The 19,612-nt window shown below is 39.8% G+C and overlaps 1 protein-coding gene across 1 annotated transcript in view; it reads right to left on the bottom strand.

The window, feature by feature from the left end:
- LOC120526466 (alpha-2,8-sialyltransferase 8F-like) overlaps positions 1-19,612 on the bottom strand; it is a 56,372-nt gene that overhangs the window by 15,678 nt on the left and 21,082 nt on the right. The window contains exons 2-5 of the mRNA XM_039749632.1: positions 17,607-17,732; positions 15,324-15,410; positions 12,648-12,792; positions 9,699-9,808 (exon numbers count right to left, since the gene is read on the bottom strand). Of these exons, the coding sequence (XP_039605566.1) occupies positions 9,699-9,808; positions 12,648-12,792; positions 15,324-15,410; positions 17,607-17,732 (468 nt within the window). The remainder of the gene's footprint in view (positions 1-9,698; positions 9,809-12,647; positions 12,793-15,323; positions 15,411-17,606; positions 17,733-19,612) is intronic.

Raw genomic sequence — 19,612 nt, 5'->3', positions numbered from 1 at the left:
CAGCTAACGCTGTCTTGGGAAGCAACTTCACACGCTGCCACCAAATACTCACAGAAAAATCCACAAGTTAATACACACGCTGTCTCTAGAGTTTCTCCACACTCAATGTATTCCTCGCATCCCCGTTATACCCTCTGATCTCCCATTTCAATTCAGATGCCTCCAATTTCTAGTAAGGCTCTGCTTCGCGATGACAAGTAATAAGTTCAGGGACACACCCTACAAAACGATGCCATTGATTTCAGGCAAGATTGCTTTTCTCCTGGACAACTATACGTTGCATTCTCAAGAGTGAGCTTGCGCAGCTTCATCATATTACAACCGGAGTGCAGCCAGAAACTTTTAAGTGCCGGGTCTTAGCTAACATTAAATAAAGCCGTGGACATCGCAACATCACACAAGAGAGCAGTTCACGTGAACTGACTGAACGCAGTACGAGTGATCACTTCCAAAAAACGCATTACACAATTGACAAGGTGATGGCTTTATATGTCATTCATTTATAAACAGTGGAGAAGCTGTGTAAAGGCTGTTTCACAAAAAAACAGCGGAGCGCCTTATATGAGCAGGCAGTCAGCTAAAGAAGGGAATCAATAAATATCTATAATCATAATAAACGAACAAAAAATAACGTGCAAGCCGTTGATTAAATAAAGGAAATGGGTACCTGAACAGTAAAGTAAGTCTCGAATAGCTACACAATAACTATAAGAATCGTACTAAACGAACAATAAAACAGTACAGAACCGCGAAGCAAGGAGAAACGATGGCCTTATATGGCGTTCGTTTATAAAGCAGCAGAGAAGCTGTGTGAAGGCAGCTACACAAAAAAACAGCAGAGCGCCACACTCTGAATGTATTCCTGGCATCACCGTTATACCCCTGATCTCCCATTTCAATTGAAATGCCTCAAATTTCCAGTAAGGCTCTGCTTCGCGATGACAAGTAATAAGTCTCAGGGACAGACACTACAAAAGGTTGCCATTGATTTCAGGCAACATTGCTTTCCTCTTGGACAAAACTATACGCTGCATTCTCAAAAGTAAGCTCAGTGCACAGCTTGGTCATATTACAACCGGAGTGCTGAACTGACAATGTGGTATACAAAGAGATCCTTAACAGATAGTTATTGGTATATTTTCCCTCAGTTTAAAAAGGTTTTCTTTTCTTCTTAATAAAAATTTAAAAGCAGTTCTTCATCGCTGCGAAGCGTGGGGATTTTGCTATATGCAGTATATATATATGTAGATATATATGTATGTATGTTTATATATATATATGTAGATATGTATATATATGTGTATATGTATATATATATGTGTGTGCATATATGTATATATGTATATATATGTAGATCTGTATATATATTGTGAGCTGGAGGGCTGATCGCACCCCAAATAGAGACAGACGCCCATGGGAAAACCACAAACCCTGAAACACTGACTACACATTGCTCCTTATCCTTGCACTATAACGCGTAATACAAGCCTCGCGGTACTCCGCCGACTTATAAGCCTTGCAGCGCCTGTCAGTTTGGGAATTGATTGTTTGCTTTTATCTCTCTCTGCTCCTAGCGGAACTGTTATATCTGACTTGTCATGGAGCACGTTTAAGCTCATGTGTTTGCGGTGTCTGAATAAAAATCCTTCTTTTTTTTCTACGACCTTCTGTGTCTCTGTGCAAATCTGTGACCCAAGCGTGACAAGTGGTACCAGGAGTGGTTGCACAGATGGATGCCGCCGAAGACTTATTTCAGAAGTCTAAAACATTTGCACTTAAAGACTGGAAACTAAACATGGATGACCCAATCCGTGCGCAAATTCAAGATTTGATACATAAAGTGCACTGTTGGTTTGAAGGAGACGTGATGGAAACAGTTGTCGTGAATATATTACTGGCGGCATACCTGAAGTTCTTCGAGATGAATTTCTACGCCATGATATTAAATCATTAACGATTATGTCCAGACGATTAGAGGGTTCACAGTCCACTTGGAGAAAGAGCGGTGGATTTCGTGCTGCTTCAACCTGTGAGCGAACGTCCAGGACATTCTCGCCGCTCGATCACAAGCTGCAGGACCTGAAAATCTAATGGGGTCAGGTAGGACCCGGAAATCCAGTCGTAGATGGGACGCCTGTTTCTGGGGAGACAGCGGCAACAGCGGTCGACAGACCGTGGAGGCTACAGAGCACGCGTCGGCGTGACGCGTCGCAGAGGATATTTCGAAACGGAGCCGACCGTAGATGTTTCCGATGTGATCAGCTCGGCCATTTGGCAAGAGATTGTCGCTTGTCTCCAGCTCATTCAATGGAGATTGGACTGGCCGAGATTTGTTGCTCAACTATTACATATCCGGATGGAAAAGATGGCTTGTTGATCCCGGTGAAATTGGGGACAGAGAAATCTCAGCATTGTTAGATTCGGAAGTGACCTTTGTATTGTGAGACGAGACTGTCTTAATGAACAATGCCTTAGAGACTGTGAGACTGTAAAATACGCTGTGTACATGGTGATGTTAAAGATTATCAGACTTTACTTCTTCCTTTAACTTATAGGGCGCCACTTTAAGGTTTGGTCTGCCGTTTGACTCGTGCCCTTGGCCATTACTCATAGGACGGAGAAATGCCCTTTTTCGAAACTGATTAATAAATGTAAGGGACCAGTAGTCCAGTCCACTAATGAACTTGGTGGGGGAGAAGAAGAAGAAATCCAAGACGAAGAACTGGTAGCGGCCGGGAAAATCTAGAGCCCAACTTAGATATTGAACCCGATCTCTCCAGCGAGACGGAGGAGGTCACCCCCGACAATCTTCCAGAATGGGCTGCTCCTTCTACATCTTCCCAGATTGCAAACGCCTCGAACACAAACCGAGTGTTAACGAACAATCAGATTTTGTGCGTTTGCAGCATACTGATAGCTCATTAGAATATGCATTTAAACAGGCTCGCCCTGCTAATGACTCTTATTACCAAGAGCGTAATTCCGGGGGTGTGAAAACCCCACACTTTATAGAAAAGGACGGTTGCCTTTTCAGAGTGATCTCAGATCATTTGGAGGGGGAATTTATTGAACAACTGGTGGTACCTGAAGCACATAGGGAAACTGTTTTGCATCTGGCACATTCACACATCTTGGGGGGGCACCTCGGTGCCGACAAAACTAGAGACCGGTTATCAAAACGATTTTATTGGCTTAATATGGGAAAAGATGTTGAACGATTTTGTACTTCATGTCCAGACTGCCAGATCGTCTCTGCTTATAAGCCTCCTCGGCTCCCCTTTGTCCTATGCCCATATTGGAAGTTCCCTTTCAGCGTGTGGGATTAGATATTGTGGGACCATTACCTAAGACTAAGGATGGGTACCAATATTTGCTGGTGTTGGTTGATTATGCGACACGATATCCAGAAATGATCGCTGAAAAGGCCAACTCTTCGGCTGTAGCCAAAGCACTATGTGAAACTTTTACTCGTATTGGTATCCCTAGAGAAATCTTAACTGATCAGGGCACACCTTTCACTTCTCGTGATGAAACAATTGTGTGACAGCTTTGCTATTAAGAAATTGAGTACTACTGTTTACCATCCTCAAACGAATGGTTTAACCGGCGATTTAACAAAACATTGAAACAGATGATCAGGCGAGTTGCTCATAATGATCCCACAACATGGAACACTGTCCTACCTTTGTTTTGTATGCGTGCGAGAATCACCACAGGCGTCCACTGGCTTGAGTCCCTTCGAGTTGTTATTCGGCAGGCGGCGCGGGGCATCCTGGATGTGGTATATGCGTGAGGAATGGATAGGAAACGAGAGAGCAGCTAAGGGTCCAAGCTTTGCAGATCGACTAATTTCGTTGCAAGACAGAATTTCTATGCTTTCCTCTATTGCTGTGGAACACCAACAACGAGAACAGGAAACTCAGAAGCGTCTTTACGATAGGCGCAGCAAGCTCCGTGAGTTCAAACCTGGCGATCGTGTTTTGGTACTGGTTCCCTCGGATCCACACAAATTCTTAGCTAAATGGCAGGGCCCGCCATTATTGAGGAGCGTATGAGTCCGTAAATTACAAGGTTAGAATACCGGCGGCGCAAACCATTCCAGATTTTACACATTAACCTCTTGAAGGAATGGCACGACCGACAAGAGGTTAACACTTCCTTGGCTGCTGTTTCTCAGTCCGATGTTACCATTGGTAACGATCTTACTGACACGCAAAAGACAGAACTGTTATCTTTGATAGAACGGAACACTGATGTCTTTTCAGATTTACCAGGCAAGACTAACATTACAAAACATAAAATTACCACTGCACCTGATGTTCGCGTACAGATGCGGCCGTTCGGATACGGAAGCGCGAAATATTGTGCGAAGAGGTAAAAAAGATGCTGACACTGGGTGTAATTCGTGAAAGTAAAAGTGACTGGTGCAGCCCAGTCGTATTAGTCCCAAAGCAAGACGGTTCGGTTCGGTTCTGTATCGATTTCAGACGCTTGAATAAGGTCTCTAAATTTGATGCTTATCCCATGCCCGTGTCGATGAACTGTTGGAAAAACTGGGTCAGGCGAGCTATATCTCCACGCTAGATCTCACGAAAGGCTATTGGCAGGTGCCTTTAGAGGCTAGCAGTTGTGAGAAAACGGCATTTGCGACTCCTGACGGACTCTATGAATTTACAAGACTCCGTTTGGTCTTCACGGGCACCTCTAACTTTTCAGCGTATGATGGATCAGATCCTACGTCCTCACTCTGAATATGCTGGGGCATACCTTGACGATGTCGTGATTTTTAGCAATGATTGGAAAACACACTTAGAGCGGCTTCAAGCCGTTCTTGAAAGCTTGAGACAGGCTGGCCTTACTGCTAACCCTAAGAAATGTAAACTAGGCATGTCCGAGACTCATTACTTAGGCTATTCTATGGGCAAGGGTTTACTTAGGCCACAATTAAGGAAAATAGAAGAAATGCTTGTTTACCCGAGACCTGAGACACAGAAACAAGTACGCGCTTTCTGGGACTCGCTGGTTACTACAGAAAATTCATTCCAAATTTTGCACATAGAGCTGCTCCTCTTACAGAACTTACTAGAGGCAGAAAAAACCGACCTGTCCTGTGGACAGAAAATTGTGAACGTTCTTTCAACGATTTAAAAAAAGCATTGTCTTCTTACCCGGTTCTAAGGAACCCGGATTTCACAAAAGATTTTATCTTGCAAACAGACGCAAGTGCATTTGGTGTGGGCGCAGTCCTGTCACAAATTTTGATGGAGAAGAACATCCAATCACATATTTGAGTAGGAAATTACTTCCTAGGGAACGCAATTATTCTACAATTGAGAAAGAATGCTTGGCAATTAAGTGGGCTGTGGAAGCGCTTCGCTATTACTTGTGGGGACGAAACTTCACTTTGGTAACTGATCATGCTCCACTCCAGTGGTTGTACCGACAGAAAGATACAAACTCTCGTCTAATGAGATGGTTTCTGGGTTTACAACCTTACAGTTTCACAGTAAAGCACCGACCAGGTTCTGAACACGTCAACGCAGACGTGTTATCACGACTAAATGAACCTAGTACAGAGAGTCGCTTGATTCACAGGAATGTGAATAAAGCTGAAGGGGAGGGTATCAATTCCCAAACTGACAGGCGCTGCGCAAGGCTTATAAGTCGGCGGAGTACTGCGCGAGGCTTGTATTACGCGTTATAGTGCAAGGATAAGGAGCAATGTGTAGTCAGTGTTTCAGGGTTTGTGGTTTTCCCAGGGGCGTCTGTCTCTATTTGGGGTGCGATCAGCCCTCCAGCTCACAATATGTATATATGTGTCTGTGTATATATATATATATATATATATATATACAGTATGTATGTATGTATGTATGTATGTATGTATGTATGTATGTATGTATGTATGTATGTATGTATGTGTATATATATATGTATGTGTATATGTATATATATATATAAATATGTGTATGTGTAGATACTGTATGTGTATGTGTAGATATGTATATATGTATATGTATGTGTGTGTGTGTATATATATATATATGACAGCAACACTCATAACAGTGACAAAACAATTACATTGACAATCATGTTATTTTTAAAATGTTTCCATTTCTTTTTCATAACTTCTTTAACACACTACTTCTCCGCTGCGAAGCGCGGGTATTTTGCTAGTATTTAATAAATAGGAATTTCAACTGTGATTCATCACTATGACCCTGTCGTGATTTAGACAGTGATTCTTCTTGGCTCAAGCATTGTGTCTATTAATTCAACCTTTCCTGTTTTACAAATGTTACTTTGTATATTTGGATTTTTTTTATTATTATTATTTGATATTGCGTTATTGAATAATTGTATCATTTTTACATTGCATATACTAACTTGCTTTATTATTGTCAACTGCCTTGTCTCTTACATCTAGAGCCCAGGGACGTAGGGCCACTTCAATGTACATCTAGGGTCCTATCCCCAACAAGCATTTAAAGAGAAGCTGTTTTATTGCTGGCTTGTGATTTTTCATTTTGAGTTGGGTGTTTAAATTTGCATTTACTGACTTCCATATTTGATTTAATTTTCAAAAAATTTTATATTTCTGGTTTGGATTTCCTTTTTAGGCAAAATCTATATTTGGTCCTGCCTATTTTAAGTGCTTTTTTTCAACATTTTTAAATAAATATCTAAATAGAAGGAACTTTGTTTTGTTACTCTTGAACCAGATGTGTGTCAGTTTTTCTCCTCTTTAGTGGGACAGTTTGGGATTTTTTTTGTTTGGCCTATTAATGACAGTAAGCCTATATTTTGTGTTTGGGGCAAGGCTGTCTAAGCTGAGGCTTATTCATTAGCAGGACAGGTCAAGCCTTTTGTGTGGGTTTTCTGAAGCCTGATCCCATTTTTGAGCTTGTTGTGGCAAGAATCTCAACTAACCCAGACTGCACACGATAATTAAAATATTAGATGTTGCTTTAATGTTTTAAGTATGGTAAAAAATAAATTCTGAAGTTAGACTTAATTAAGGATTTTTATTTAAAGTTGGAATGTGTCAAACTTAAAGGATAAGTTTGATATTTTTCAAGTCAAATACATTTTTCACAGTCATGGTATACAGTACATTAATTTGCCACAAGAAATTGTGTTTTTAAGTGAATCACTTTCATAAATTGAAAAAAAAATACTGCTTCCATTCTTCCAGATTAAAATACAGTCTATGGGCCATTGGAGTAAACATGAATAAAGCCCTCAAATTTACCTTTTTCTTACATAGTTGTTTGTTCTACTCGAGTTAAAATGGGGTCTCCTCCCACATCTCCAAATACATGTTGTTTATGTGAATTAGATAGATAGATAGATAGATAGATAGATAGATAGATAGATAGATAGATAGATAGATAGATAGATAGATAGATAGATAGATAGATAGATAGATACTTTATTATTCCCAAGGGGAAATGCACATAATCCAGCAGCAGCATACTGATACAAAAAACAATATTAAATTAAAAATTAATAAAAATGCAGGTAAAAACAGACAATATCTTTGAATAATGTTAGCGTTTAGGGGGTGGAATTGAAGAGTCGCATAGTGTGAGAGAGGAACGATCTCCTCAGTCTGTCAGTGGAGCAGGACAGTGATAGCAATCTGCCGCTGAAGCTGTGACAAGTGACATCAAGGGACTTTTGAACCAGAAGAAAAGGGCCTTTAAAGGCGGTGATCAGCATGAGCTCAAGCGTAAAAAAAAGATTGTACCCTAAACAGGTATCATGAGTTAGAGCTAATTCCATAGCAAAAAGGGTGTGAGGTCTCAAAATACCTTCACAAGCCAGATCTGGCCTTCTATGATTCCCTAGATTGGAACTGTAGGCTGGCATCAGACATTGAAGGCTAAAAGGGTTTGTAAATAAATAAATGAAATAAATGTAAATGTCCTAAATATGAAACGTATCTCAAAGAAAGGAAACTACAAAAACATTTGTACATATTTTTAGAAAAGCAAAAATATTACACTGCACTAGAATAAGACAATCCACCACAAAAAAGTATCAACATACGATCAATAAGAAAAAAAAAAAACATTAACAGAGGATTACATAATTTAAAAAAATCCAGAAAATCCAACAAGAAACACGGTACTCGCAATAACTCCAAAGCACTGTCTCAGAGTTCTCCTTTGGCTTTACTCTAAATAGCCAGAGGAAGTGCTCAGGCATGGTGATGTCAAAATGGCCCCACCTCTTTTATGGGGTACCACCCATAAAATACACAGGACATAAAGAGCATTTAGAGGAACAAAACACAATAATAAACATAACAGAAAATACTTAAAATTAAGACATATAATCGCTTAAAAATAACAATAAAATACATAAATTCAAGTACTATAATACCATAACATCAGGGCTCAACAAGCAGAAAGCCAAGCAGAGATTGTATCTATCAACCAGGCACAAGGTGGCACTCATAAGCACACTGGCTCAAACATACAGAAAGCTCAACACACAGCATTGAATACATTGTTTTATGTAACAGAAGGTAATAAAATAAACAATAAAAATACACATGCAAATTTAAGAATATATTTTTAATAGCTTAGCTTAACAAGGCCATTAAAATAACCCTGACAGGCTGCAGGCTTAATATTTAGTCAGCAAAAGACTTAACTGTATAAAAAGTAAACCTGTCTTAACATTGATGTGTAATACTGCTAGCTTAAGACACACATATATAAACTGCTGAACTCACCAGTAGAAGAGTTGAACTTAATGAGTATGGAAATTGAATCTCTGCAATCTCAGCAACCCACTGCTGTCTAGGAAAACTAATAATAACTAAATAATTAATTAATTTTAGTTAAATAATTGACAAACAGTAATTCTTATCTGGTTCATTTTTATTATGTAATTTCTAGCATGTATATTAGTATGCACATATATAAAAATATGTTTTTTTAAGAAATCATGCGGCGAGGGGCAAATGTGTCCAAGTATTTTTAAAATGATAGAACCTCAAAAACATATATATATATATATATTGTCACGCACGCGCGAGTAGGAGGCCGCGGACGGATTTTAACACACCTGGGAAAACATTCGCCGGCAGGGAATGGCGGGTACTAACTTTCTCCCTGTGCTTTCTTACAGAAAAAAGGACGCTCCGCTACCATAAGCCGGCCTTGCCCGCAGTACGTTTACTTCCGCCCTTCCTCCGCCATCTTGTCCTGACATCATTGGTCCCAGCATCCCTCACGGTTCCTTCCCAGCATTCCTCCCTCATAAAATGGCCGCCGACGCCATGTTTCGGCATCTCGCATTTGAATTGTTTAGTTTATGTTTGACCTGCTTTTCTTTTTTTGATTATTGTGGATCGTCTACAATATACGGGGCCGGAAAACCCCAAACCTTTGTGCTGTCTCCTATTGGAGTTATTACAACATATATATATACAGTATATATTTTTGTTACTGGATATATTTTACACTAGTCTTGTGCTCTCAAGTACAGATCAATATTTAGTAATATACTTGGTTTCAAAATGGACGGATTCAGTACTTTTTCTTGGTTAAGTTCATGTAAAAGTGCTCCACTTAAGAACACAGTTCTCAGTCGCAAATTAATGTATACAATGATTGGAAAAAAATATTTGACTTGAAAAATAGCAAACATATCTTTTAATCTCAACTTTCACATTCACATAATACCTGATAACAAAGTCGGCTTTGTCAATCTGCTGTCCACATCTGCTATTATTTAAAATGCCTCCATTCCCAACAACAGCACAGTGGCCCAATGTTTGGCTCCATAAAGGCTCCTGAAAAGAAACGTTCCTCAAATGAAAAACTCTTTGACACTCTATATGTTTCAGCTAAGAACATTATATTTTTGTAAAACAGAGTTCAGATTAATACAAGTACTAGTGCTGTGAATAGGCTGTTAAATAAACTATCTATTATTAAACAGGTTTAAACCACATATGTTGAAAATATAAAGTCAGACACTTAGTTACAACAGAGAACAGGAAAAGAGATGGTCCAGCATAAAATGAATGCCGGAGAAAAACAACTCCTGAGGAGCTTTGATTCTTTCACAAATAGACACAATTCAGCTGGTGGTCCAACTCATCCAGGACTGACACAGCAAAATAGGCCCTCATCCAGATTAAGAATATAATGATGCTGCTTTAATATATTGTGAACATATGTCTCATAGTAATTTGGTGATTAGCTGAAGCGATACTCAAGAGGCCTTTAAAGAAAGTCTGAAGACTCATTATTTTAGCATTGTATCCTTTTATTTGAGCTGCTGCTGTGTCTTTTCAAACTGTTCTCCAAAATTGCCTTTAAAATTGACTGAACATTCTTTATTGATTCACAATGACAGAATCTTTTTCTTTCTCTTACTGTATGTGTAAGGCCTAGAGCGATCACAAGGCAATTTGGATTTGTATTAGGACCAGAAGATGAAACAAAGTCTTAATAATGGGCAAGAATGAATACCAGAAAGTCAAACGCATCAAATAACCAGGCCAAAACACCAAACCAAAAAGTAAAACCACAGTAATCTTTTACTGGGAAGTTAACACATCTTTTTAAGAAATCCATAATCTTGGATAAACTCTTAAGTGCGCAACTTTGACCTTTATACCATTGTGATGGTGATGCCATGTGTTGCGTACCTGCAGGCACCTCACATTTTCTTTACGTAGGGAGACTGTAAGTTAAGGATGGCGTTTTGACATTTTACACAGGTGGACCCCAGTTTGCCATATACAGGTATATGCAGCTTCAGTCTGAATAATGTTCTAGTTTGTCTCTGTACTTCTGTTAATTCAATAGTGATATTCTGCCATGATTTGTAACAAATGATGCTCTGTGCCATTTGTGTCAACTGTCTGATATAGTGACAGAACATTCTGTATACCATGAAATCATCTGATTGCGTAGCATCTGACATAATTCACATCATTCGCCAACACCGGTGACACAGGTATACTCAAAGCATACTATTTCCTTATGCCATATGTACTCAGTGGTATTTTTTTATAGGAAATGCTGGCATGCATACTGAATCACATACAGATATTATGGTTTAATAAAAGATGTGCACTCATAACATGGTCATTTTTTTTTCCTAAAGGGTTTTTTTTTTCTCCTATTACATTCACACGAGTTCAGCATAGTATGTACTAGCAAACATGCACACAGTGGTACCCTATGGGCATACCATGGGCAGCACAGGCTTGGTAAAACCCAATTAAATACCACACTGGCCCAAAGTCGGGTCTGTAACAAGGGGCTGTGACAGTGTAAGTCGGCTCCATGTTCCCACTACTGTTTTGGGAATCCTGTAGAACCCGACACCATCGATAATGTATCCGGATGGGCTAGGCAGATAAGGACACACACAACACAATGCAAGGGGTAGGTGCAAAGTGCTTTTATTTTTAAATCAAAGCAAACCAACAAAACACTGTGCAAAATTAATAAATAATCAAATAAAATGGTGTTCATAATGGAGGTTAAAACCAATAGAAGACCCATGAAAACAAAGTTAAAAACACAGGCAAGAAATTGTCCTTAAGTCAGAGCCCTTGTACCCTATTATAACTGACATCTCCTCAACCTTTTGTCTTGGGCAGAGTTCCGGCCTCCAATACCACAGCATTCAATGGAGAGCCACCAAAACCTGCTCTGCTCTACACCCACCACTGCCGAATGGCTCCTCCTGGTAAAAGTGAGCTGTCCTCCAACTGCTATGGTTCCTCGTGGCGAGAGCACACTCCTGAGCATGATGGTCGCTCCTGCTTCCTGGTCACTCAACAGGAGTGACCCCTCAGCCCCCTCCTGAGCTCTGGTCACACACAAACCTCTGTGGGGCTCCATTCTTGTCTGCCTACTTCTTTTCAACATGCAGTGGCTCTTACTCTCTGTTTCTGTTGCTCACATCCCTTTAACCTGTGTTTCTTCCTTCATTTTTCTTTCTTTTTTCCTACCCCTCTGTGTCTTCTCACTCTTCTTTGATATAGTGGGAATGCTTGGAGGTGTGATTGTCTGATTGCTGCCCCAGGTTGATAGCAAGACAATCAGACAGTCTGCACGTGTTGACAAGGCAGCGCGTGGTCAGCTGACCTCCTTGCACCAACTCGGAGATGAGCCGTCCTCTCAGCCAATTGCTTCTCTCCCAAGATTCAGCGAGCCACAGACCTGTCTTACCACTGGTGCCCCTTAGCAAAGTTCCCCTTGTGTTCCAGAAAGCGCTAATCATTGGCACAATTATCTATCACACTAATCCTGGAAGTGAATTCAAGTACAAACCAGGCATGATTCTTTGTCCAGTCTGTACTTTAAAGGGCTTCACTTTGAGAGAATCAGACCAGGACCTGGGAGGTTAAAGAAGCAAAATCCATTTGTCTGCAGAACTGATGGACCAAAGTGTACAAAATCTACAGCATCTTTATATATACACTAGAGTGTGTTCTGGGAAACTTGTAACATTTTAAAAATGCAAAATGATCTATAAATGATGAGGTATACTGAACGGTAGGGTATAACAGCAATGAGATAATCTCCCTGGCCTTATAAGAGAGTGCCACCTATTCTTCCTGCCATCTTCTTTCAGTACCCAACCTAAGCTCCATGTTTACTTCATACCTTTGGCAGCATCTGGAAGAGCATGTCTTTCACAATGACTGATTTCTTTCTGTTTGTTTCATACAAAATCTTCTGCCCCATCACAGTGTTCTCTTGGGTCAGAACCAGATCCTGACTGGCATTGCAGCATTGTTTAAATTCAGACCTGATCAGAAGTCGAAGAAAAAAAGTCAGTTGTTAAAAGGGGGGTTAATTTGATCAGAGGCAGTATTGACTACTTAGTCCAGAGAAGTTTTAGGAGTTTAGTTAATTATTACATCATGCCTGAAGATGGGGCCTGAGTTGCCTCGAAAACTTGCCTATTGTAATCTTTCCAGTTAGCCAATAAAATGCTTAACTTCTCACCACATCCATAATGGCTAACATGGTACAACACCCTAGTACTACAAATTAACTATTGAATTTGCTAAAGAAGAATTATTTACTTTATTTATCATACATTTTGTTTAAAGTTAAAATTAAAGCTGAGAGCTACAAATTAACAAACCTCATCTGAGACATCTGAAACAGAAGTACTTTAAACACTTACCAAATAATTACCATCGAATACTAGCCAAATTAACAGGAATTGTCAGGGTCAAAATAATTTAGAAATGTGAACATGGCTAAACAAAACCCATGATGAGACCAAAAAATGTAATCTTAGACTAAAGCTGTAAATCTGCAAGAAAATAAAACTATTATTCAAATCAAATGAGAATAAAACACTGAATGTACCTGTGGTCATAAGTGAGATTCCACTTTCACTAATGTGAAACTATGTGTGTGATGACGACGGAATCCTTGCTTTACTGCACTCGTGCTGTCTGATTGAAAAGACACATGTAAAATTTCATCATAACCAGTTTAGCTGTTTTTGCATGATTAGTGGAAACAGGCATCCAAATGACTTGTGGTTTTACTTATATAGATAAACTAGCAAAATACCCACGCTTTGCAGCGGCAAAGTACTGCCTTAAAATTTTTATTAAGAAGAAAATTAAACCTTTTTAAACTGAGGGAAAATATACCAATAATTATTTGTTAAGGATCTCTTTGTATACCACATTGTGAGTTCGGCCCTCCGGTTGTAATATGACCAAGCTGTGCACTGAGCTTACTCTTGAGCATGCAACGTACAGTTGGCCATGTGAACAGTAATCTTGTCTCAAATCTCACAGGTTGGATTGCTGCTGTCATAATTGGTTTGAGTTTCATGGTTTGTTTCAATTACGACAGTATTTGTAGGACTTGTGTTGAAGAGACATTCGGGATCTGTCAAGCGTTGTAAGTATACAACCGGTTTCATTGATAACTTCACATCCAGCTTTTGAGAGTTTAAACATTCAGAAACATCAAAGTGTCCACTACTGAAATCGTCACCTGTCAATCTAAGATGTTTAAAAAGGCATTGGCGGTTGTCGAAAGGTGTAAAATATTTGGCCATTTTGGTACACTTGAAAGCGACAACCGAACAATTCAGCGGCAGCCATCAACTCACATGCAGATGCATAGGTGAAGGGCTTAAGCATTTCACTCTTATAGCGCTCCTTTGCAGTATAATTATCTACTGTACCATCATCAGTCCACACCTTGAACCTGTCCCAGTCATTCAATACATAAGACACAATGTTCCTCCGGATATCAAGAGTGAGCCTGATATGGCTGTGCAATATGTAACAAAGAGAATGGAAAAGGTAGGTGCTATCTCCGGGCATGGAAACCACTCGGTAAGTGACAGTTCTTTGATCAATGGTGATCACCTCGATAGACATGTTAATGGGGGTACGGTTGGAACAATAAAGGAAATGGGTACCTGAACAATGTAAAGTAAGTCTAAAATACCTACAAATTAACTATAATCATAATAAACTAACAATAAAACAGTGGAGAAGCCTTGGATTAAATAAAAAGGCTGCAGTTATCAGTAGGGAGACGTGAATCCCGTGTCGAAGCAAGGAAGGGAATGTAGAGACCGGAGTGACGGATGGCCTTATATAGGCAGACAGTCAATAACGTGGACGGCGTTGGGATGGGGGACCCAACGCCACCTCACACGGTAACCGAGCTGCAGGCTATGGACATATATATGTACGTAAGTAGGATTCAGTTAGCGTTGGGAACCCATTTACCAAATTTCTTGAAGATTGGCCCATAAGTAACAAAGACCGTTGGAAAGTTCAATATGGTGGCCAACAGTGGTGTCATACCACCAAAATAAGTACGTACATCAGTTTCGGTTAGCGCAGGGAAGCCGCCTACCAAATTTCGGGAAGAATGGGCCATAAATAAGAAAGTTCAACATGACGGACGTTGTCGACCGTTATGACTGTTATGTGTAGAATTTCAAAATGAAGCCTGCTTAACTTTTGTAAGTAAGCTTTAAGGAATGGGCCTGCCAAATTTCAGCCTTCTACCTACATGGGAAGTTGGAGAATTAGTGATGAGTGAGTGAGTGAGTGAGTGAGTGAGTGAGTGAGTGAGTGAGTGAGTGAGTGAGTGAGTGAGTGAGGGCTTTGCCTTTTATTAGTATAGATAACCAGCCTAGCAAATAAAAGAACAATTAACTGACACCCCCCCTAAAACCCCTAAATTTAGAAATGAACTACAAATATAGAGTGCTTACCATCCCCGGCCAATATATTCAGCCTCCACCCCCTAAAAAAATTAAATAAATAAATCATTAATTGAAGATACCTGTACTGTGCTACAAGTTTGGCGTTTTGCTTCCAAGGGCAAATTTGCATCAGTTGAATTTGTTTAGTTAGTGTCTCAAATATTATTCTGGAAAATAAAAATAACCACATAAGTAAAACAAGTTCCTGTGTTTACATGCATAAACCCTGAAGCCCACCTCATTCACAGGGCTGCAAAAGTGGGATGACCCCCACCAAAGACACATACACATTCAAACTGATACACAGACAAGGAAAATGTACAAGCATCACAAAGAAAACAAAAACAAATTTCCAAAAACAATAAAAAACAAATTTTGTAGGCACTGTAATATACAATATGTAATAGTCTAATGACATTTTGGCGTATTTAGGGTACTATAGCTGATAACATTGTCATCTCACCACTCTCAGTACCAGTTTTAATCCCAGCTGAAGTGAACAGCTTGAGCTTTGCCACTATGTTCCTCCTGCAGACTTAACAGAGATGTCTAATGATTGTCTGTCAATTCCAAACCAAATTGAAATAAAAGTGTATGAGTGTAACTGTACCCTGGAATGAAGGGCTGGGGAATATAAAAATGAACAAAAGAGCACACAAATGGGCAATTGGAATTTTAGAAATTTAAATTAAAATATTGTTTCTTGTATTATTTTGTCAGACTTATTGTGACAAGACTACAATGCCCAATAAGGATGTTGCCTAGGCTGTAAGGGTCCAAAGTAAAATAGATGCGAAGGACTTTCTGCTGGTAATTACTTGCCTGGACCAATAGTCATACCAAAATATCACTGGATGGGCAGATGGAGGCCTTTGAATCAAGAAGAAAAGAGAAGATGGCCTATGGGGCAGAGGAAGGTGCAAGTTGATTTGCTAGAGTACAGTGGTGGATTTCTGTATGGGCAATCACCCAGGATAGCACAGGGCACCTGCACCAAAAAATTTGGAATAATGATTACACCCTGAGCCAGTCAATACATTAGGGGTAATGAAAGTGAAGTGGTGCACACTCCAGAAGCCAAAGAGACCTAGATGTGAAAGTCTAGTATTACAATTTGTATGAGATCACCCAAGGGGTACATGCTTCATAAATTACGCTAACATGTATACAGAGGAGTATTGCACATCAAATTCTGAACACCTGCTATAGACACTGAGGAGTGCCACCTCCTACTCCAAATGGGCTTCATCAGGAATCGCCAGTATCATAAGAAGGTGCAACATTAGGGCTATTGTAAAGCATCATAAATTATTAGTACTTGGCTGACAGCTTCATCCAAGTGACTTACAACATCTGAGATACAATTGATTACACTACTTTTTGCACGGGTACATGAAGTGACTTGCTCAAAATCTCCCAGTGTCAGTAACATGATTTGAATCTACAGCCTTACAACTTGAAATCCAAAGTCTTTACCACTACACAACACTGCCTGACTACTACTGGATGGGCTGGAAATAATTTATTTGAGGGTGTCAGAGCAAATGTAAACATATTGCCTGAGGGTCCTACAGGGTAGACATTTCAGCAGATGCTAGGGGTGCTTGACCCTCTTTTCATAAAACAGAGGGAACTCAATGAGCGCTAAAATACTGTAGCTTTGCAGGTTAGGTTAACTGGCAACTCTGGTTGATAAGGAATGGTACAATGTCCCAAGTCAGATTTGATACCATGGAGACCCAGCAAAGAATAAGTTGATATAGACTAGCAGGAATCCATTTATAACCCTCCTGCCCTTTGGGTAACAATATGCAGTTCCCTAAAGAAGACCATGAAACTGTGTGAACAAAAAACTGCTGGAGAGATCTGGCCTTTGAAGGGACAGCATTAGGGGGTGGCAGAAACTTTTTGTGGGTTCAAGATTAGTGTCCCAGCAGGAAAAGGCAGCCCTGACCTGAGAAATAATTAAAGGGTATGGGCAAAAGTGGCCCTTTTGAAGGGGTCAAAGCCACTTCACAGCAGAGAAGTTATAAAGAAGTCAGCAGAGAGTGTCTGGAGGTGAGTAGGAGCAAAGAGACACTGGCCAATCATAAAAGCCAACATGTTGACAGAGAAGGTAAGTGAGGAGGGAATACAGAAAAGGAGGGCAAGTGGGAAGGGCATCCCACCAGGTAGACAAAGGGTTCAATGTCTTTTACAGCTAGGTTCAGTGTTACATTTGTGTTGTTAAGTTTATTTGACACTTTGTTTTCTCCACGTTAATCCTTCACATGTTCTGTAGTTTTGATAAAAATACAATTTTTGGTAACTCTATGGCATTATTCCAGTCGTGCACCTACTAACATTACAGTTGAAACACTTACTTGTCTAGTATCCTCTTTGAAAGTATTTTCTTGTTTAGACCCCGGCATTTCAGCTGCATCTTTTTGGACAACTTGACAGTTTTGACAGTTTTTTCTTTTGCCATTCTTCTGCTAAGATCATTTTTCCTGAAAAGCATCAATGAGGGAGCTTGCTGCAGTTACATGAGTGAAAGGTCACTTTATATATCACAAAAACTGTACCTGCTTGAAAAAAATATAATGGAACAAGTCACAACAATGGATCCTGAGACACTAGTGTCCTTTAACTTGAGTTGACAAATAAATCAGACAAAAAATCAAAAACACAAAATGTGAAAGAATAAATTAAACTAAATATCCTGTATGAACTGAACCTGAAATTTCAGTAATCTTAACGGAATAACAGAGGACGTCTTACTACTGCTCCTGGGACCAAATCCAAGCCAGTTCTCCATCTTTGTGTAATTTGCATGGTCTCCCCATGTCAGCAAAGATACTCTGGGCTTCCACCTTCATCCCCAAAGCCACTTAGAGATTCTGAATTGAATATGTGTAGGGTTGGTGCAGGAGTTTGATCTATAGCTTTCTGAACTGGAATAGTGGGCAGGAAAAGAGATGGATAGGTCACTTCTTATATCCATATTGTTTTCTATGAACACATCATCATCATTTAACAGGCATTTTCCAGGTTTACTCAGATAAAGCAAGTTTTCCAACTCCCAGTCTTTTTCTTCCACTCTCCACGGTTCTGGGCATCCTTTGTGATGAGTTCCATTCTTTTCCTACAATCTGATATTACCCAAAAACCTTTTCATCTTCAGCCTCTCATTGGACCTTAGCCCTGACACCTCCATCTTGGTGCATCACTTAATCTTATAATTATCGTCCTTTTACTCCACATGCCAGGAAGACCTCACTTAGTTTCTCCTCAGCACAACACTTGCCTTTCTCCTAACTCAGCATTCACAATTTCCATTTTCCTCCTCAAAGATCATCGGTCTACAAGAGCTCCATGGCATCCTTTAAAGATTTCTATGGTCATCACCTCCATCACTAGCCTGAAAAAGCAATGGATTCAGAGTGGATGCCAGCAACAGACCAAACTTTACCTCAAAGCTCTCACTCTGCCCATCTGCTGTCCTCACCACCATTTGTGCTTTCTCATACATTGAAATCACCATGGGCACCAGCCATTCATCTATCGCTAACTTTGTAAGTGTCCACTTCACCACTTCTCATTATACTGTGTCAGATGTCTTGTTCTGATCTGATTTTCAGTTTCCAGAGGGCACTCCCTCTACCCATCCTCATCACCTACTCCAAAAGGCTGACTGATCCAAATGGCACACATTCCAATGGATCATCCTTTCCTTTCTATACTAGATGAGCTCACTTTTTCTGTAATAGCCAACTATCGTCCCTTCATGCTGACCATTAATTTACACCTACTTCCACTGATTTCAACATTTCTATTACCACTCTAGCTGGGCCTTTTATTTTGCTCATCTTTATCTTTATCAGTGCCCTTATGGACTTCAAAACTTTACAGCTTGGCCCTTTTGTTTTCTCTTTATCTTATTCATTCTCTTCATTCAAGGACTTCTCCGTGTATTTCCTCCAGTTAATTTTTAATCCCTGACAATCAAGATGTTCCTTTTACAATTTCTCAAGCATTTTACATATTGTAATCTTTCTAGTTAGCCAATAAAAGGTGTCACTTTGCTAGACTTTTCACTACATTCATAATGGCTAACAAGGTACAACACCCTAGTACTTCAAGCAGTTTACACAAACTACTGTATATCCTCCCTTCCTTTTGCCATCTGTTTGTTGACCCTGACCATATTTCTCTTTCCTTCCTCATACCACATCTCATTTGAAAACTTATACTGTATATATGTGTGTGAACAAATAATAAGAGGCAACTGGCATTGATTTTCTTATCACATGTGGACCTGAATTTCTGCAGCAGAAATAATGGGGAATCAGAACTGTTTTATCAGGTTACGTCAAGAAAAGCAGTTCTT

Source organism: Polypterus senegalus, chromosome 3 (assembly GCF_016835505.1).
Source record: "Polypterus senegalus isolate Bchr_013 chromosome 3, ASM1683550v1, whole genome shotgun sequence".
NCBI lineage: Eukaryota > Metazoa > Chordata > Cladistia > Polypteriformes > Polypteridae > Polypterus > Polypterus senegalus.
Note: the sequence above shows the minus strand (reverse complement) of the source record. Positions and strands in the feature narration are given on the sequence as shown.